Genomic DNA, 21,576 nt, shown 5'->3' with positions numbered 1-21,576 from the left:
AAATTTAACAGTGTAAATAAGTTTCGATGGATGCAACAATGGTTTACTGAATGGTTTAGTTCATGTAAAATATGCACGGATGTTTGGTGTGCAAAATGAACCACGGAAAGAGAAGAAGGAAAGTCATTGATTTAAGGTTGTTTAAATTAATATTTTGAAATGTAAATCCGTTCATATGAATCTCTAGAAGGTGTATTTTATGGGTCACACTGTAGTATTTTGAATCATTGCCAACATAGCTTGTAGAAGTGGCAATTCCAAGTTAACATTGTACCAATCCATTGTTGGTGGTGTGATTGGGCAGCGTTTGGTTCTTCCATCTTCCTTGCTTTTTTCTCTGATCTGTTTTCTGTGTTCTGCTTTTCTAAAAAGTGAAAGGTATACCAGGTAAGTCATTGGTGTTCCGAGGCACAGGACCAGACTCCAATTCCAAACCATGGTTTAAGACCCTGACTTGTTCTGAAGCTGGCACACATGGTTTCCTGGTTCAGATGAAATATTGAGCCAATATATGATTGTCTAAAAGTGGCTACTACCTACCTTTCCCTTAACTTCTACATTTCTTTATTTAATGGAACCAGAAATCCTCATTAATCCAGCATCCATGCCAGATAATTCCAGAGAGTTATTGGATATGCCACAAGTTCTCCTCCGCTATGGTTAAGGAAGACTGGTTTAGTCTCTGGACCATATTATGCAAAGCACTGTGTTAAAATACTAGCACCTTTGGTAAAGGCAACTAGGTTATTTTGCACATGCCTTGTCAACAGACTGGGCTTAGGCTTGCTGTTAATGTAGAGCTGAAGCATCTGTGTAATCGATGGCACATCATCTGTATTCATCATGTGGCACTGGAAAATGTATCACTGAGATGATGGAAATGTGGGAAATTTCATTTGTCTTGAGCACATTGTTTTTTCCTTAGTGTTTTGATGTTCAGTGGAACAGCTCTCACAACTGTATGGCAAGGCAGTTTGCCATTCCAATAACTGCAACTCACTGTGCAAATGAAGGAATTTAAAGTAGTTAAGATGACATTTTTAATTGGATCAGCTTCTGTTGGTGCAAGAAGAGAAGTAGCTTCTTCTGAACATTCATTTCTATATAAAAATGTCTATATCTCTTTGCTATTAAAAATATTAAAAACAGTGTACTAACTCTATAAAAACAAATTTAAAACACACAAGTAAAAGATTCAAACTATGGAAGATCCTCAAAGAATTGCAGCGTCTTAGGATGTGTAAAATAAACAAAAAACCTTGGCAAAAGTATTTTCCAGAGATTAGTCAATACAGTGGTACCTCAGGTTAAGAACTTAATTCATTCCGGAGGTCCCTTCTTAACTTGAAACTGTTCTTAACCTGAAGCACCACTTTAGCTAATGGGGCCTCCTGCTGCCACTGCGCCGCCAGAGCACAATTTCTGTTCTCATCCTGAAGCAAACTTCTTAACCCGAGGTACTATTTCTGGGCTAGCAGAGTCTGTAACCTGAAGCATCTGTAACCTGAGGTACCACTGTACAGGCTAAGAGACACGCCTCATCCACCAGTAAAGCCTCATGGGGGAGCAGCACCTGTAGTGGGGACTTTATCAGGAGGAACTGGCAACAATCCTAGGCACCCGGCTTGATTCCCTGTTGACCTCCCTGGCTGCATTCCCCAGCAGGCGCAGGCAAGGTCTCGATCCTTCCCATAACATAACAATTCAAGTTCATATGGGGACTGTCATTTCCCAATTTATTCTGGGCCTTTAAAGGAATCCAGAAGCATGACAAAAAACTATGAGCAAAGTTGGTTAAAGATTAAAATTATTTCCCCCAAACACTAATGTGATAGAAATGTAGTGGGCAAAGATATGAGACAAACAATATCTTCCAGGGTTTTAAGAAGTATGAATAACAGGAGCACAATACTTTTAGCCAGCACATGAATAAATGGTTCCCTCTAGTGTTGTTTTCTGGTCTGAATCCCCATCATCACCACCATGGCTGCTATTTCACTTTTAAAAAATGCATGCAGTCAAGATACCCTGCAGTAGGTCTAGTTTGGCCTTTGTTCTTTTAGCCACCGACGTACTGGAGATCACAGAAAAAGCCAAGCACAGACTTTGGATAAGTGCCTCCCAATAGTGTCAGGCAAAATTGTTAAGCAAGCAAAGAGAAGAAAGAGGGAGGAGTTTGACATTGCTAACTAAGAGAGGATATCCTCCCTAGGGCTTCATGAAGGCATATGATGGAACACAGGGATATTGCAAATTAATGTCCAGAATGCAAGAATTTGTTTGTTTTGTATACTCCAGGCTTCTGCTTTTATATATCTGAAGATGCTGAATTCCCACATGAAGACATTTTATACCTTCTAACAGATCTTTTTTATTTCAAGATCCTTTTTCTGTGCAGAGCAGAACAGCTAGAAGCAGGCCTCTTGATTTCTAGATCTTGCAGTATAAAGTAAGCAGCTGTTGTGCTGATATTTTTTAAATCATGAGTTTTTAGCTGCCTTTATTCATGAATTTGTCGGTTCAAAGGCACAAGTAACTCTTTCTGTCAAAGGACTGGTTTCCCATAAATGGATAAGTGTGATGGCTTTATTCCAGTGTTGCTCAAAGCATGCTTTGATTTCAACAGTACAAGGAGACACTATGAAGGAAAGAAATGCTGTGGTTGTGGGTGCCTACTCAGTAGACATTTCCAAATACATTTTAAAAGATTAGATGATATTCCCTGGCAGGTTGTGGGAAATTGCAGCAAAAGAACAAAGACAGAAGAAAAATTCATTCTATATTTTTATTTGATCTGGGACCATTTGCAACCCCCTTTCCATATAGGAATGTGGGCCGAGTCCGCTAGTGATTGCAAAGGTGCATCTCTTATTATTAAAAGAATGCCAGTCCTTTCCATGTTTGAATACAGCTTTCAAGTAAAAATTTCAAGCTATAATCTTCCTTCAAGTGCTGTAGATTAAGCTGACAATATTTTTGCTGCTGCTTTTTTGCTAGAAGATGTGTAGCCCTTCCAAAATTTATCTCCTACCTAATATCGTTTAGTTCTGCAGCATTGCTCTCTATAGCTTTGAAGCTATTCTGACTTTTGGCTAATTCTCAAAGATGAAAAACCCTCTAGCCAGCTGCATCTTACTGATTAGTGTAATTACCTCTGTGAAGGCTCTACTGAATATGTATAAGATACAAGGGTTGTTGTCATTGAATTTCCACTGCTTCTCAACGGTTCTTACCAATTTTCAATCAGACTCACAGATGTGAAGTTGCCACTTCTTTTACTGGCTGTTCTCATGCACATTTTATCAGCTGCCTCATGCACAGAAATTTACTGGTGAAGCTTTTTTTCTTTTTCTTTATTTATTTTTTTACTACTTCACGTCACAGCACACTGAATGTACAGTGTGGTTCATTGAGAACAACTCAATAAGAGGTCAGATTTTCATTCCTGCCCTTTCATTCTCTCTGGTTTTTAATCTCCCAACAGAAACTCAATATTCTTTTCTCATTGCACATGCTTGGTCCTCATTACACTGCTTTTTTGGGTGGGGGTTATCGCTTTAGGGGTTCCGCTCTAGTTCTGCATATCTTGTGATTTCTTCAAGCATTCTGATACTTCCCTTTTGTTCCTCAGCAGCTCCACCTTAGCTACATTGACACTGCCTTCATAACTAGGTAAAATGAGTTAACTACTGAAGAGTCTTCAGAACAGCAATAAAACTAGATACACAGGGGAAAGGAAAAGCACAAAGAGACAAGTAAGAACAATAGAGGATGAAAGAAAAAAGCAAATTAAAACATCTCAATTAATTAGGGAAGGAGTAGAAAATTATATATTTCATGAAGTGCTTCTGAAAGAGTGGGAGGGATCAAATCCTATGAATATCTAGAGACAATGAGCTTCAAACTCTGCACTAAAGACTATTTTTTAAAATTCATATTTTGCCACTAAATCTTGTTACAGAGCAGATTGAACTAAATGAATCTTAATGCCTTTCCCATTTCAGAACTGCCCCATGGGATGCCATTTACTTGCTGGTGTCAAGAGCAAGTAAGGCAATGTGATTTTGGAGGCTTTTTAAGGTATCAGAGATGGAGACAGGCATAAATTTTACAATTATGCCATGCCAAGCACTTTCCCATGGTTTCATTCCGTGCTGCTAGTGTTGTCCTTTAAAGGTCTGCAAACACCCATGTGACCTGGTCTTTTAAATGTTATGAATGTGAAGATCACCTTCTGCAGTGTTCTAGTAATGTCTGGGGTACGGTTATGATTGGGGTATGGGGAGAAACAGAAGGTTGGGCACCCCTCAATGGAAAAGTGTGACAGAGCCTGCAACCCGCCAGCCAGCTGAGCAGCCTCAATCCGGCTCCTGCTTGCAGGGTATTTGGAGCTTGCTCTGCTGGGGGGCGGGGCGGGTAGGAGCATTCCTGACCTCCAGCTGAGCATCACAAGACATCCCCACTGCTCACCAGGACATCGGGGCTTCCACAGTGCCCTTTCTCAGCATTGTATAAGACTCCTAAAACACCTCTAGGTTTAAAAAACAACAACTGCAGGCTGGGGTGGGTTTAATAGAGAGCTGCTGTTTGGGAAAGCCAGCATAAAAACCACACATTATATCTGGCAACCTATGCGCCCACTTATGAATTGTTAACAGCAGGCTGTTGGAGCAGTGTCTGCCATATTACATTTTAGATATTTAGGATTTTATTTTTAGGCATCTTTCCAGTGGAGTAATTAAAAATAAATGTGAAGACACACAGCCCACATGTTTATTTTCAAGTGCTTGCAAATGAATATGAAACAAAGGTTCTATTTAAAATAAGCCATTGAAAAATGCTAGCTCTCTGCACCAGTGGCTGATAATATTTTCATAACTCTTCTCATATTAGGATGAAGCAAACAGTGATGTGCATATCTTGAGAGAAAGTTACACAGCAAAACATCCCTTTAATGAGAGGAGAGGCTGAATACGTTTCTGTGTTTTATTCCTGAACAGCTTGAAAGCAGCTGTCCCCTTGCATGTTCTCATAGGCACAGCCCAGCCTGTACTTCTTTTAGCATGAGACACGTGAGAGGTTTGTAGAATAATCCATACATCACCCCTTCAAGAGCTGCTGTGTGCAAACAGTTACACAGGTGAGCTTCTGCAAACTTCTGGCTTTTGACGCAGTTAACTTTATAACTCGATCTAACTGTCCAAGCTCAATAAATAGTGAATGCCATTTTGACAGGGTTTGCCTTTCCAAAGCATATTCCCTACTACGCTTCTGAGCTTTTTATGCAAATAAAAACATGCAGAGTTCTTTGCATCTTTAACTTCTAGCTATTGACTTTGTTGGTACAATCATGCAGAATACAGCCTCAAATGAAGAATGCAATCACTTATGTTTTCCTTGGGAGAGAGAAATAACCTGAAAATATATTAGCTGTAGCCACTAAAAGAAAATAGGTTGTTTCGGTTTCTTTTGTTTTGGTTGTCTTGAGATGGAGAAATCTGTTTTTGTTTATAAACCTTTATTATCTGTTCTAGGAACTAGGAAAGGTCCTAGAACAGATAATTCAACAGTCGGTTTGTGAGCACTTAGAAAAAGAGCGCTATGATAACTAAGACCCAGCATGGGTTTCTCAAAAATAAGTCATGCCACACCACTCTCATTTCTTTTTCTGACAGAGTAGCAAGCTTGGTGCATCAGGGAAATGCTGTGGACATAGTGCATCTTTATTTCAGTAAGGCTTTTGACAGAGTCCCCCATGATATTCTTTGAGGAAGCTGGTAAAATATGGGTTGAATGAGGTAACTGTTACGCGGATTGGTAGCAGGTTGGTGGAATGAACCTAAAAAGTACTCATTAATGGTTCCTCTTCATCCTGGGAAAAGGTAACCAGTGGGGTGCCGCAGGATTCTGTCCTGGGTCCATTGTTTTTGAATGTCTTTATAAACAACTTGAATGAAGGAATTGAGGGGATGCTCATCAAATTTGTAGATGACAGCAAACTGGGAGGGGTAGAATCAGACAGAATCAGAATTCAAAATGACCATGACAGATTGGAGAACTAGGCACAAGCTAACAAATGAATTTCAGGAGGGGCAAATGTAACGTTCTGCACTTGGGGAGGAAGAACCAGATGCACAAATATAAGTTGGGGGACACCTGGCTTACTAGCAGTACATGTGAAAAGGATCTAGGGGTCTTGGTGGACCAGAAGCTTAACATGAGTCAACAGTGTGATGCAGCAGCAAAAAAAGCTAATGCTATTCTACGCTGCATCAACAGAGGTATATTGTCCGGATCAAGGGAAGTAATAGTACCACTCTGTTCTGCCTTGGTCAGACCACACCTGGAATACTGTGTCCTCTTCTGGGCACCACAATTTAAGAAGGATGTTGGCAAGCTGGAATGTGTGCAGAAGAAGGCAACCAAGATGATCAAGGATCTGGAAACCAAGCCTTACGAGGAGTACTTGAAGGAGCTGGGTATGTTTAGCTTGGAAAAGAGGAGACTGAGAAGAGATATGACAGCCATATTCAAATATCTTAAGGGCTGTCACCTTGTTTTCTCTTGCTCTGATGGGTAGGACTTGAACCAATGGCTTCAAGTTGCAAGAAAGATTCCGACTAAACCTCAGGAAAAGCTTTCTGACAGCAAGAGCTGTTCGACAGTGGAACAGACTCCCTGGGAAAGTGGTGGACTCTCCTTCCTTGGAGGTTTTTAAGCAGAGGTTGGACTGCAACCTGTCATGGATGCTTTAGCTGAGATTTCTGCATGGCAGGGGGTTGGACTAGACAACCCTTGGGGTCCCTTCCAACTCCTAAGATTCTATGACAACATTGCTTTTGTGCATGTGAACTGGTTCTGAACGCAGATGGCAACTACGGCTGTTAAAGGATTTGTGCTACATGCTCTCTGAATCAGAGTGGGTTACTGTGATCTGGTGCCACCTGGTGAAACTTTACTAATGTTACAATCTGCTACATTTTTACCTGTGACTGCTATCTTCACCAATCCTGGAAAAATACTTTCTGTTGCAAGAGGCCTTTCGGTAAACTCTTATAGTTTTCTATTTTTTAAGATTCTTGTAACCAATTTCTATATAAATGTAGCCCTGACATTCAAATATGTACATCCAAAAGTTGTGTAACCTTTTGAAATAGTTTGTTTTGCACAGTGACTAACAGACTGAGCTGCAAATCAGGAAGTTCCTAGGTCAAATCTCAGCTCTCCTGTGAACTTCTTGAGGGGTCCTAGGCAAGCCCCTGTTTTTCAGCCTGTTTTCCCATCTGTAATATGGGAAGAATATCCCTTGTAAGAATTGCAGCCAGAAAATGAATGTGACATGCTTTGAACATTTGAAAGCAGTATGCGCGTGTTAAACATTATTATTTTCCCTGACATTTAGTGTGTTCTCTCATTGTAGCTGTCTTACAGTAAGCAGGATACCTAATTTACAGCTATTCAGATACTTTAGTCTTTGCCTCCAAGTTTGTCACCAAAACTGTTCATGGGGTGGGGTCCCCCCAAATATAGCCTTGATGAATTACTTTGACCTGCATTGCCTGTGATTCTGCAAATCCAAAGATTCTGGAAATATGCATGGCCGAGTGTTTGCACAGCAAGAGCACCTATAGTGGCTTTTAATGTAGCACAGCAGCAACAGAATACATCAGAAAGCTGAGACTTTCATTCTTTTTTTAAAGGCAGTTGTACAAAAAAACCTCTAAAATGTATGTGGTAGTTTCTGCAAAGTGCCTCAATATTGTTGATAGCTGTCACCAGTGTTATGGAAATGTCAGTTTGCCTCCTTCCCCAAAATGCATTCTAAAAAAATGGGGAGGGGCATACCAGTTCCCAGAAATAAATGGGAGGTAAAATGAGGACAAATAATTTGAATTAAACACATTCTTTGCACATTTATATAACATTTTCATTGTGGCACAAATTGCTAGAGGGCATTACTGTATATTATTTTTCAACACGAGGCTTGAAGAATTGTGGTATTTCTGGTCTCAAAATGCTTGTTTTTATTGAATGTTAATTTGCACAAGGAAGAATACACTTTCAGTGTTTTTCTTCTCCACTGAACAAATTGCTATTACAATTACATCTGCTTTTTTGCAATAATGTTTTGGCAATCATTCTGTTTTGCCAGTAAGTATGTGGTGGTGCCAGTTTATAGTTTAACATTCTCCTCCTTCAGCCCACAGTTGCAATAAACAGGGAAGTTTGTAATCAATTTCTGTGTGATCTGTCAGCCCTGCTACCAACACTCCGGGGTGAGCAAGGACCAAAGATGAACCTAGTTCTTGCAGTCTGGCTGCACTGCCCTCTTGCTAAGTGGCGGCGTTTGCATGGATGATACATAAGGATGTTTTGAGAATGCTCTGCCATCCAGAATCTGGCCTAATTGCCTTTCTCTCAAGCAGGAGTTTGACCGTTCTTTCAGGTGTAAGGTCGGCATTGTCTTCTCTCAGATCCAGATTTAGAAATATTTTGAGATTCTTCCTCTCACGTCAGACCAGTACACTGCGACATTGCTGGTGATATCATTTATTTAGGTGGAGCCATACTATTTAAGAACTGTTCTTTGGAGCAAATCCATACTATATAAAGGAAAAACCTAAAGGTTTTTTGTGCACTCTGGGCGGCTTCCAGCAGAATATTAAAATACAATTCATCAAATATTGAAAGCTTCCCTAAACAGGGCTGCCTTCAGATGTCTTCTAAAAGTCTGATAGTTGTTTATTTCTTTGACATCTGTTGGGAGGGTGTTCCACAGGGCAGGCACCACTACTGAGAAGGCCTTCTGCGTGGTTCAGTGTAACTTCACTTCTTGCAGTGAGGAAACCGCCAGAAGGCCCTCGGAGCTGGACCTCAGTGTCCGGGCAGAAAGATGGGGGTGGAGACTCTCCTTGAGGTATACTGGGCTGAGGCTGTTTAGGACTTTAAAGCTCAGCACCAACACTTTGAGTTGTGCTTGGAAACATACTGGGAGCCAACGTAGGTCTTTCAAGACCGGTGTTACGTGGTCTTGGCGGTCACTCCCAGTCATCGGTCTAGCTGCCGCATTCTGAATTAGTTGTAGTTTCCAAGTCACCTTCAAAGGTAGCCCCACAAAGAACGCATTGCAGTGGTCCAAGCTGGAGATAATCAAAGCATGCACTACTCTGGCAAGACAGTCCACAGGCAGGGAGGGTCTCAGCCTGCGTACCAGGTGGAGCTGGTAGGTAGCCGCCCTGGACACAGAATTGACCTGCGCCTCCATGGACAGCTGTGAGTCCAAAATGACTCACAGGCTGTGCACCTGGTCCTTCAGGGGCACAGTTACCCCATTCAGGACCAGGGAGTCCTCCACACCTGCCCGCCCCCTGTCCCCCCAAAACAGTACTTCTGTCTTGTCAGGATTCAAGCTCAATCTGTTAGCCCACCATCCATCCTCTGACACGCACAAAGGACCTTCACCACCTTCACTGGTTCTGATTTAAAAGAGAGGTAGAGCTGGGTATCATCCGCATACTAATGAACACCCAGCCGAAACCTCCTGATGATCTCTCCCAGCGGCTTCAAGTAGATGTTGAAAAGCACGGGGGAGAGGACAGAACCCTAAGCCACCCCACAAGTGAGAGCCCAGGGATCTGAACACTCATCCCCCAACACCACTTTCTGGACATGGCCCAGGAGGAAGGAGCGGAACCACTGTATAACAGCACCTCCAGCTCCCAGCCCCTCTAGATGGTCCAGAAGAATGTCATGGTCGATGGTATTAGAGGCCGCAGAGGGATCCAGCAGAACTAGGAAACAGCTCTCACCTTTGTCCCTAGCCCGCCGGAGATCATCGACCAGTGTGACCAAGGCAGTTTCAGTCCCATGATGAGGCCTGAATCCCGATTGGAAGGGATCCAAATGGTCCACATCCTCCAGGCATGCCTGGAGTTGTTCAGCAACCACTCGCTCAGTCACCTTGCCCAAGAATGGAAGATTTGAGGCTGGGCGATAGTTGGCCATACTGGCCGGGTCTAAAGATGTTTTTTTAAGAAGCAGTTTAATAACCGCCTCTTTCAGTGGGTCTGGGAAGGCTCCCTCACAGAGAGAAACATTCACCACCCTGCGGAGCCCATTGCCCAGCCCTTCCCAACTCACTTTTTTTAGCCAGGATGGGCAAGGATCAAGGAGACAGGTGGACAGTTTCACTCGTCCAAGCAGCCTGTCCACATCCTCAGAGGTAACAGATTCGAATTGATCCCCTGCAACTTGACTAGATAGGACTCTGGCACTCTCCTGCCCTGGTCCCATTCCCATGGTGGTGTCTACCTCTTTCCGAAGCTGAGCGACTTTATCTGTAAAAAACTTTACAAAATCATTGCAGGAGATCTTGGGGCGCTTACCGAGCCCTGATGACACAAGTGGTTCCGTTAAATTGCGAACCACCTGAAAGAGTCTCCTGCTGCTGTTTTCTGCCAATGCAATAAAGCTGGTGAAGGAGGCCCTCTTCGCCATCGCTTTCGCCACTTGGTAGGCTTGACGTTGAGCTCTAACCCTTGTCCCGTCAGATTCAGAATGAGTTTTCCACCACCAGTGCTCTAGCCGTCTCAGCGATTGTTTCATCACCCTTAGCTCTAGGTAAAACCACAGGGCTGTCCAGGCTCCGTGCAATTGGAGAGGGCGCTTCGGAGCCAGACAGTCAATAGCCCTGGTTAACTCCGCATTCCAGTGGGCCACGAGGGAATCAGCTGAGAGGCCATCAACGTGGGATAATTTTGCTAGATTTGTGGTTGCAGCCTGAAAACTAAGAAGAACATTCATCGAAGACAATGTGGTGGACTGTAAAGTCTGATCGGCAATGTAATATTAGAAATTGATTTGTGGAGGTCTGCACTTCAAGGTATAGATGTATAACTTGCTTATCGCTTTATTTTAACAGTGTACCTATCCATATTCTGCACAGGTTGCATAGAACACTTTTATTTCCTTTTTGGTTGAAATGACCAGGATGGTCACAGCAACTAAGATTTAGTGTTCAGAGACTGGTATTATGACTCAGTAAAATCTGGAGTCAATAGCCTACTAATTATTTGGGGTTATATTCCACTTTCCTTGGAGGTTGCAGGTGAATGACAATATATTGTAAATGACAGTGAAAGCAGAAGCGTATAATTTCAGCTTTCAAAACATTTGCTTTAACCCTGTCCACCAAACCAAAAGAAAAGAAAAGGTTTGTTTTCATTTTGTCAAATGCTTTGGCTAGAGATGTGGTCAGTCTGAGATCTACGAAAGAGGCTATGGTTATCTCATATTATTAAACTGAAGAACACACACCCAGAGAAATATCCTAATTGCCATCTCTGAGAGCTGATGACTATTTTTCTTCACCATGAAGAAGATCACATGATATACAAAGGTGTCACTGTTTGCAAAATAAGCAATTTCTTATGAAAAATGCCAACATGCTATATATTTAACACAGTGTCTTGAACAAATGCTTCTAAAATTCTTTCCCCCTTTTCTTTAGCCAACTGTTGTTTCTCATCCTTTTCCCACCTAATTTCTTCACTTCTGGTCTTTTCCTCTTTCCTTCAGCGGTGATCCCTCTGACTGATTCTGAACACAAGTTACTACCTTTGCACTTTGCGGTTGATCCTGGGAAAGATTGGGAGTGGGGAAAGGATGACAATGATAACTCCAAGCTGGCCAAGTAAGATCTCTTTTAAATAATTAACACTTCAACACCTTGTGGACATCTGTGTGCCTAAAATGCTTGGTAACCTTTGATTAGCCTGCCCTTTTAAAATCAGTTTTTAGAACAAGTAACTGTATCGTTTTTGAGCCACATACATCTCTTGCATAGTTCACTAGCTGGGTGTGGAGTTTTGCCATCTACAAAATGCCAGTTGGTTGCCCCAATCTGGCAAGAACAATGTGAGGCTGCAAATTTCCCATAGCAAGCCCAGTGTCGGACTTATTTCCCATAGCAAGCCCAGTGTCGGACTTATTTCCTTAAGAGAGCATGGGGATCTGTAACTGAAAGTACTCTTGTTAAAGCTGATGGTTTTTTCTGTTTCTGTTGATTAAGTGTGAGTATATGGCTGTAAAATTTCAGTGATTATATGGTATGTGGTCTTTCCTCTTTTTCCTTTCTTAGTTTGATTCTGTCTCTGGAGGCAAAGCTTAATCTTCTGCACAGTTACATGAATGTAACCTGGATACGCATACCTTCGGAAACACGGGTAACCCTTTTATTCTCCATAAGTAGCTTGAGAGAAACAGGCCCCAACTGTGTGATCTTATGAAACAGATGATCCTGGGTTAGGCTCCCATCACTAGCGCAGCAGAATCCATTGCATCCTTGCTGTGTTGGGCTAGCGGTTCCGGGAAGCTCCTTTGGGAGGCAGGGGCAGGGAGAGGCAAGAACCAGGTCCCTGCGTCCCTAGAATTAATGCAGCATGGACTACTGTATGGCCATGCACTACTGTAACTGTAGCAGCAATGGATTTATCACTGATGTTTTGTAATGTATTTCTAATGTTGTACACCACCCTAAGATCTTTTGATAAAGGGTGGTATATAAATTGCTGTAGTAGTAGTAGTAGTAGTAATAGACTGTACTGTGCATAGATTAGAAAGGAAAAAAGATGCAAGTAAAGCAGCTGTCCTTCCTGCTGCTTTTGGTTGGAAATTCTGCCTTCTGTCACGGCATATGAGACGGTCAAAACCAAAGAGTAATTGACCAGCCTGTCTATCCATTGTCTGGGGAAAAGGCTGAAAAGCAGACTTTGTTCTGCTCCTTGCATTTGTGCAGTTCCACATTTGAGAGAATGGATTCTCAGGTCCAAATATCAGAATATTCTAGTGGTTTGACAAAAGTATAGGGACTATCAAATGTGAGACTGCAAAGTTGATACCCAAGGTTGTCAGTCAGGGGTAAGCAAATTAAGAGTTCAGCCAAATTTCCATGTGCACAACAGGGAGCTTTGGGGAACTGAATATGTTCTCTGAAATATCCCACTTACCTTATCATACTTGTTAATCATGCCTCTCAGAAACTGCTCCAACACTAGTTTTTTCATAAAGAAGGAAGTTATTATTGCTCAGTCATGATCCAGCCAATCATCAGTTGGTATGTGCTTGAAAATCTATGTGTTAATTCAATGTCCAGGACCAATTTCCATAAAGGTTATCATGTCTCAGTTTAGTTCCTGGTGATTAGTAGTACTTTTTATTTTACATGATAGGAAGGCTCTCTTGCCATTTCTATATTAGCCTTTTCAGACTAATGAAATTGTCAAGAAATCACACACATCACCCAATGAGACCAACTAAGTTAGTTCTTGGTATGAGCTTTCGTGTGCATGCACACTTCTTCAGATACCTTCAGATCTTTTATTTTGTTTTGATTATGGCAGACCAACACGGCTACCTACCTGTAACACCCAATGAGAAATATGGTCAGGTGAACTGGTTTTCAATCATTGCCCATTGTGAATAATTTGCAAGATTAATTTCATAGGGTTGCCTAGTTGTTCATTAGGTCAAGATGATCTGCAAGTTGCTTCCACTTCGTATTTTCTTAAAATACATCATGGCAAGCACAATCTTTTACTCAACTTACCTTTTTCTTATATAGGGATGGTAATCTGAAAAAATGTTGATACTTTTTTTGCCTAGCATTAACTAATTTTCTTGCCCCAGAAGAGTAGATGAGCAGAATTAGGCAAGTAAAAACAATCTCAGTTTCTTTGAGATAGGAGGATATCTGTTTAGGAGTCTTGGAAATGAATGTTTTGAAATGTACTTCTATAGTTACACTGAAAATTACTTGCACTGCATCCTATATTTTCAGGTATAAATGTGAACGGCATTGATAATTGAATTATTGCACAATTTGCTTTTTAATCCCAGATCAATTATTGCCGTCCTAATCATTTTTTTAAAAATACCCAGAGATTGGCTTCTGTATTTGTGTTATCTTTCATTTTGCATCTCTGGTGCCATTTGTACTGGAATGTATCCTACAACATAGCCTTTCCACACAGAATGGTCATCAGGACTGAACTTTACTATTGCTATCCTCCATATAATCCAAAACAGTGTCCCATGAGCACCGAGCAGGAGTAAGCAAGAAACAACAGATTATTTCAGATATGTTGAGCAAGAGAACCAAGCATGCTGCATAAAAAATTCCAGGAATACTAGCTGATCTATTTGAAGAGAGAAATTCTCTCCTAACCCATCACCCATTAACTTAATAATCAGAAAACTTGTAGTGAAGAGCATATCCATTCTATCTAACATCATATTGCAATGGTTCCTGATGTTTCAGATATAGAAAAGCATACAAAACGATGCACTGTTTTCAGATTTGGCTTTTACCATCTTGAATATGCTGTGAAATTCACAGCAAACATCTGAAGTTTCAACAGAATGACTTCCCGAAAGGACAGTCAGAGAGATCTGACAGGCTGTTATAAACCTGGATCTAGGAAGTTTCTTCCAAAGATTAACCATCTGTTAATGTAATTGTGACCCCTTATGTGCAGAACCATTCTTTTGAAGACTTGCATTTTTCAAATGCTAAATATCCTGAAAAACTGCATTCAAATGTAGAGAGGATCTTACTGCAGGAAATCATTGTGTAATTTCTAATTGTGAACTTCCTTCTCTTAATAGGCTCCTCTGGCTCAGCCAGAATCTCCCACTGCGTCAGCAGGAGAGGATGTTCAGTCTCTCGCTGATTCCATGGACTCCGACAGGGATTCCATCTGCAGCAATTCTAATGGCAATAATGGGAAAAATGGGAAAGAGAAAGAAAAGCAAAGGAAGGATAAAGAAAAAAACAGGGCTGATTCAGTTGCAAACAAACTTGGGAGTCTCAGTAAAACTCTAGGCATCAAGCTAAAGAAGAATATGGGTGGGCTTGGGGGACTGGTGCATGGCAAAATGAGCAGAGCAAATTCAGGAAATGGGAAAAATGGGGAGATCATTGAGAAAGTCAAAGAGAAGAAGTCCAAGTCACGCAAAGGAAGCAAAGAAGAATCTGGCCAGTCTGCAAGCACTTCTCCATCTGAAAAGACAACCCCCTCTCCCACTGAAAAGACAAGCATTTCGCCTGTTGAAAAAATGAATTCTAAATCCCCTTCAGATAAACAGTCAGACCCATGGAAGTACAGTACTGATGTGAAGCTGAGCCTCAACATCTTGAGAGCCGCCATGCAAGGGGAACGGAAGTTCATCTTTGCTGGCCTCCTCTTGACCAGCCATAGACATCAGTTCCATGAGGAGATGATTGGCTATTACTTGACCAGTGCCCAGGAGCGCTTTAGTGCCGAACAGGAACAGAAGAGGAAAGAGGCAGAGAAGAAGGCTACTCTCAATGGATCGTCATGCAGGAAACTGGAGCAAGAAATGTACTCAAAAGAGAAGTTGGAAGCATCTCCTCAGGGAAGGGCATCACCAGTCTTGCCTCAAAGCCATACGACTCAACTGGTTTTAAAGTTTAAAGACCGTACTAGTCCCATACCAGGGTCATTTTCGTCACCTAGCAATGGTGCCAAGAAAAGTGGACCCATTCCATTGTCTGCCCACTATAGCCATACACCCCCTGTTCAGAGGCAAAGTGTCATCCACTTGCACGATGTCAACTCCAAGCCATCAAGCTTCCAGGATGATACCTACAAACCGGTGGTTGGCACCTTAAAAACATGTGCCACATATCCCCAACAGAACCGGTCATTGTCTTCACAGAGCTATAGCCCAGCCCGAATAGCAGGCATCCGTACTGTCAACACAGTGGAGTCACTGACCTATGTTATGCCTACGGACCACAAGTCACAAACATATACCAATGGGTTTAATACCAGTGACATCAGAGACTGCTTGGAATATGCCGATGAGGATGCACCGCAGACCTGGTTGAACAATGACAAAAATCGAGGCAGGAGCACAGTTAGCCCGATATATTCAATCCAGCAGAACCGCTGCAAGAAGGAGAACTGCTCTTTTTATGGTCGCCCCGAGACTGAAAACTATTGTTCCTACTGCTATAAGGAGGAGCTGAAACGCAGGGAGCAAGAAAGTAAGGGGCACCGACATTGAAGGTGATGGAGCTCTTCCCATGAATATTTATTTCCTCCATTTTCTTACTTGTAAGGTATGTGGCAATGGATTACAGGAGGAAGGAAAAGAGAATCCTGCAGAGGGATCTGTGGGGAGAAAGGTCCAGCTTATTTGTTTTTCCCCTGCAGCAATGAAAAACTAAGAATTAATTTATCATAAAGAGTTTATTATTTTCCATTTTGTCAGTGTCTTTTTTACATACACTGGTAAGCTGAAAGGTTCTTTACTCCTTTGTCAGTGCTGTGTATACGTTTGGTCAAAATTTACTAATGGTGCCTGAATTTACACTGACATCACTCAGGTAGTAGGAAGATAGGGAAAAAGTCATAATAACTGGAAATGTGGTATTGTAATAAGATGTGTCTGTTTCATTCTTTAGAGCCATCTCATCTGAAGAAATATAACTTTTTCATAGCTCTTTCCTCTTCCTTTAAAATTTGGGGGAAGAATAGTAATTTGCATATAGTTCATACTAACATGCTAACATCCTTGCTTGTATTATTTTAGTAGTCCTGTTTTCTCCACAGATACACAAATGAAAGCCTGGATTCATTAGCAAGCTTCTCTTACAAAACACAAATTCTTGTTTTTATTGATGTAAGCAACTCCAGTTTTGTACTGCACAAAATGTCCAAGAATGAAATGCTTATCCTCCAGATGACATATCTATTTTATTTTTAGACAAGGCTCAAGCCCTCATGCTTGAAAATAAGTACTTTACAATTCAACAGTTGGGCAATTGGATGACCAAACAACTGCCTCAGTAGCTTTGCAGTCCTGTCTTACACCTCATTCAGTGCAACCACATAGCCAAGTGCCCTGTATCTCACTGATCATATCCTTTCCTTGGTCGTTTTGACCAGTTTATCAACGCTGCTTATTGGAACCACATTATTTAGCTATTAATTCCCAAGAATTAAAGAATTAAAATATTGGCATATGCAAGACTTCATATTTTTATTATTCATATAGCACAATGTAGATTTGCTACCTCTTTGCAGAGAAGACAAAAATTGTTACTGTTAATTTGCACATGTGTTGCGGGCAACTCCCTGTTTGCGCAGGAGTTGTATCATTGCGCACATCAGCTGAAAACGAAACATTGGCAGTCGTGCGTCAATTGGAAATGGGCAAAATGGTCTTAAACACTTACAAGGACAGCTCATGGATTTGTGTTTAAAGTCTGCTCTCAAATTTGGCCCTCTGAGATGAGTACTAGACAGTGCAGAAGATGAAATCTAAACACCATTGCAAAGACAAAAATGAAGCAAAGATTGTAATAGAGTTCAAAACTAGACAGAATAATTTAGATAACTTCTACGCCTGGTGCCCTTCAGATGTTTTAGATAAGAGCTGAATGTAACACTGGTGTCTACAGTAGGGCTACAGTTGGCATTGATATAAAAATGTTTGCCTTCTATCTATTTTGTTTCTAGTAAACCACCAAATAGCATACTTCATAATTTATTACAGCCCTCAGCCCTCCGGTGTATACTCTGCATGAAAGTCTGCTCTCAGTGCAAGATTCAAGAGCACATTTAAGGCTGTGAGAGTAGAGTATGGTGCCATTAAGAACCAATATACCCCGACTATAGAGCAATCCCAATGCTGGCTGGCTCCCCCAGTCAGCATTGTTGCCTTTGTATGATCTGAATTAAATTTCAGTTTACTCATCCATCCCATTACTGAGGCTCCTATCACATCTAATGAAAAGGGAAGAAGAAATACATCAGTGTCATTAACCTAATGGCACCGCTCTAAGCCCTCGAAGTGACCCTCTTTTATTAGGAAAGTTCATCACTAGGAATGGCCTATATTTTTGGTTCTTCTTTTTAGCTCTAATATTTTTAGGTAAGCTAAGAAAATATTCACTCATAGCCACATCTCAGTTTACGTAGTGAACTTGGTTTCTGCATCCTCGAATAGAAAGTACTTGAGACTCCTGTCTGTTCACCACTTGCACACACATTAAAACGTCTGTTTGTGAAGTACTTTGTGGTAGCAATCAGTAATTGATCCTATAATTCAGTACAAAATGAAGTAAGAAGTGATACTTAGTATTAATTAATAATAAATTTTAAGTTTGGTGGGGCGGGGAGGCACACCAATATTACTTAAGAACAGCTCTTAATGAATCCAGCCTTGCAGTTCATGTATCTCTAAGAATGTGTAGTGTATCTGAATTGGTATCTCCTTTTCCCCCAGAGGAAGATGTGTCACCACACTTAAGGGTGCACTCACACTGCAAGATGTTCCAGTGGTGGTGGTGCCAAGCTGGTCCCCATTCTTTTATGGGAAGTCTACTCAAGAAAGAGGATCAGCTGTGTCATTAGTGCCGGCTGACTCTGCAGTGTTCTTGTCCAGCTTTGCCATTTATTTCATAGCAGGGGGAAAGGGTGCCTTCCTAAGGGCCTCTTCTTCCCTTGCCTGTTCTGTGCTTCCAACTTAGAATTAAGGTGCAAAACAGATGTGGTTTGATGGCTGCTGTGTGGATTATAACACAAGTAACCTTTGGTGTGGTTCACTCATAAGAATCTCAGATGTTCCAATTTTGTCCAATACTCTATGCCTTTTTATGTTTTTAGTTAATTGTGAAAAATCCTCCTGTTTCTTTGGCCAAAGAAATCTGTGGTACCAGATGGACTTATCTTTGATTGTATTTGTGTGTGTGTGTGTGTGTGTGTGTGTGAGAGAGAGAGAGAGAGAGAGAGAGAGAGAGAGAGAGAGAAGAGCAGGGATGATATTTTCAAAGTTTAAGAAAGAAAATATTAGTAATTACTAATGCATTACTGTAGAACTAGCCTTTGGAATGCCTATAAATGCTTCTCTAGGTGGAGGTAGGCATGAGCCACTTGCTGCTAACAGTTTATGCTTTTCCATTTTGATTCAAGTATACTATCTGAACAAAAAGCTTTAAAAAAAACTTCACAAAGTATTATAATATTTTTTTAAAAAATAGTCATCAGGAGAATACATTTTAGTGGACACAATAATTTCATATATTCACATGGTACTATATATATATATATATTAATACACAGAACTGAATGAAAATAAGTTTTGCCCAGATGATAGAAATGCTCTCATGAGTTGCTCAAATCCATACCCTACCTCCAAGAACGGTTTTCTGGCACCCATGCTCTAATCTGATCCTTGTTTACACCCTACTCTTAGAAATAATTCACTAAACATTATTTACTTAGGGTAGCACCTTACTCTGTGTAAGAATCTAATTATATAGCAGAGCATCTCAGAAAAATCTTAGCTCTGAGTGCCACTTTCCTCCCCTAAAATTTCATCTGCAGAAGTTAGGGGTGAGACCAGTGCCAATTAGACCTGGAATGAGGAGCCTCTAGAGTTCTGGAGATCCGTTTGGCTAGAGTCAGAGCTGGACTCTTAGTGGAGAGTCAAAAGATATTAACATTGTTACTGCTTCTTTGACCAGGAAAAGGCAGAGGATCAAGCGCTGAGTCTTTATAACAGGCCTGGTATGTACCCAGAGGGTTCGTGCTGACACTGAAGCTCAGGTGTCAATGTCAATACCTCTATTCCTCTGTGTGCCTGAATTTAACTTTAACTTTAATTCAAGAGCAGTGTACATACAGTCATTGGTATCTCACTGGGCTAGATCTCCATTTCAAATTGTGCAGTTCTTGGTTCCTTCTGCCTGAGTCCATGAAAACAGACATAACCCAGGATGAGTTAGCACATTCAAATTGCTGTGATTCTATCTAAACCACCACAAAATGGGAACCAAGGTAACAAAGAGGACATGGTCTATTGGGGTGATCCTTGCATTCTATGCTCAAATTGTATAATGATCATTCCAAGCAAAAAGTGTGGGAATGTTCAAGGTGGCAGGAGAGGATACATTGTTTATTAATATCCTTCCTAACCTGCGATAGCAAGTTCCTTTATTTAGCAGAGTGCATTCCCCTTTACACAGCAGAAAACGAGTTGCAAACTCATGTGAGTTTCTTAAGACAATACACAATTCAATCTGGCTTGTCTAGATTGAAATGTCTTCTAATATTTTCCTGGTAAGACCCCTTGAATCCCTCCTGAAAGAATAAAGACACCATAGTCTTATTCATAAGCAATAAAAAGAGAGTTTACTCATGACCAGGCAGAGCACAGTGTGGTCCTGAAGGCAGACTTTAGGCTTAAAGTCACAAGCATATACAAACAGGTTTACACCATATGTGGGTTGACCTAGTGACTGCAGTTAGCACACCGGGAAGTTTGCAGGACGAAAGGAAGACGGAAAAGAGGGAGAGTGACAGCATGCCTTGGCCTTTTACCAGGTCCGGAAAGGTCACGCCCACCCACTAGTCACATGCAAGGAAGATGCTCCAGGCCAGGAGGAACAGGAAGTTTTGACTGGCTGGACCAAACATTCCCTTGCTGTATGTATTGTATTTGACTGAATGTTGTATTTGACTGCTCCCAGTGGATTACATCCCACAAAAAGTAGTAGGCAATTATGAATGACCTCACCCTCGGTGTTTTTAGGACTTTGTTCCTGTCTGCCTTATCTGAAAAAGAGGCAAGTGTTTGAATGAAGCCTCCGTAAAAACTATACAATTTAATAATAATAATAAATTTTATTTATATCCCGCCCTCCCCAGCCGAAGCCGGGCTCAGGGCGGCTAACAACACTAAAACAGTGCAACATTATAAAAACATTATAAAAATTAATTAAAATTTACAGAGAATAGTCCAAACTGGGTGAATGAAGTCCAATGGGAGTTCTTAATCACTCACTAAACAGATTTCTAAATTAGGGTGTTTAGTAAAATGGGGTTCCCAAGATTTTGCCATTGCTTTTAAGGAAAATCAATTTGACAATTTGATGTAATTAGTCTATTCAAATCAAAATAGGAGATTTTCTGTGGGAAATCAGAGATAAAGGTCATTCTCACTGGAAATTAAGTCAAAATATATAAGAAAATAAAAAAATTGTCCAGTAGCACCTTAGAGACCAACTAAGTTGGTTCTTGGTATAAGCTTTTGTGTGCTTTCATCTCTAAGGTGCTACTAGACAATTTTTAAAATTTTCTTATATATTTCGACTGCGTCAGACCAACATAGCTACCTACCTGAATCTGGAAATTAAATGTTTATGTTTATGAAACTTGTTGTTCCAGAGATTTTTTTTTTTTAAGGCCAAAACGTGTTTTGCGTGAACTCCCTGTCTCTTGTTCTCTCTCTTTCTCTCTCTCTCTCAATATATCTATATATAAACATGACTGCTGTTTCATCCAGCTCAGCATTTTCTTGGGTTGTGGGTTGGTCACTTGGTGGGTAACAAGTGGATATTGTAGACAATTCAGTATATAAAGGGCTAAGGGTTTGTGGGCAGTTAATTCCAAGTCAGGAAGGCTGGGCTGTGCAAAGACAAAATTTGATTGTTGAGATGGGAATTTGAGGCTTGTGTCAGAGCTTCTTTTGTGAAATATGACACAG

At 41.1% G+C, this 21,576-nt stretch overlaps 1 protein-coding gene across 4 annotated transcripts in view; it reads left to right on the top strand.

Annotated features, from left to right (window-relative positions):
• The window catches only part of OTUD7A (OTU deubiquitinase 7A), a 137,770-nt gene extending 118,134 nt beyond the window's left edge, over positions 1-19,636 (top strand). For all 4 annotated transcript variants that reach the window (XM_081838818.1, XM_081838817.1, XM_081838816.1 and 1 more), the window contains 3 exons: positions 11,578-11,692; positions 12,140-12,224; positions 14,665-19,636. In XM_081838818.1, coding sequence (XP_081694944.1) covers positions 11,578-11,692; positions 12,140-12,224; positions 14,665-16,089 — 1,625 coding nt within the window. In that variant the 3' untranslated portion in view covers positions 16,090-19,636. The remainder of the gene's footprint in view (positions 1-11,577; positions 11,693-12,139; positions 12,225-14,664) is intronic.
• Positions 19,637-21,576: the final 1,940 nt, after the last annotated feature.

Source organism: Podarcis erhardii (assembly GCF_964252035.2).
Source record: "Podarcis erhardii genome assembly, chromosome: 14".
Classification (NCBI taxonomy): Eukaryota; Metazoa; Chordata; class Lepidosauria; order Squamata; family Lacertidae; genus Podarcis; species Podarcis erhardii.
The sequence above is the reverse complement of the archived record's forward strand: the minus strand, read 5'-3'. Positions and strand labels throughout refer to the sequence as shown.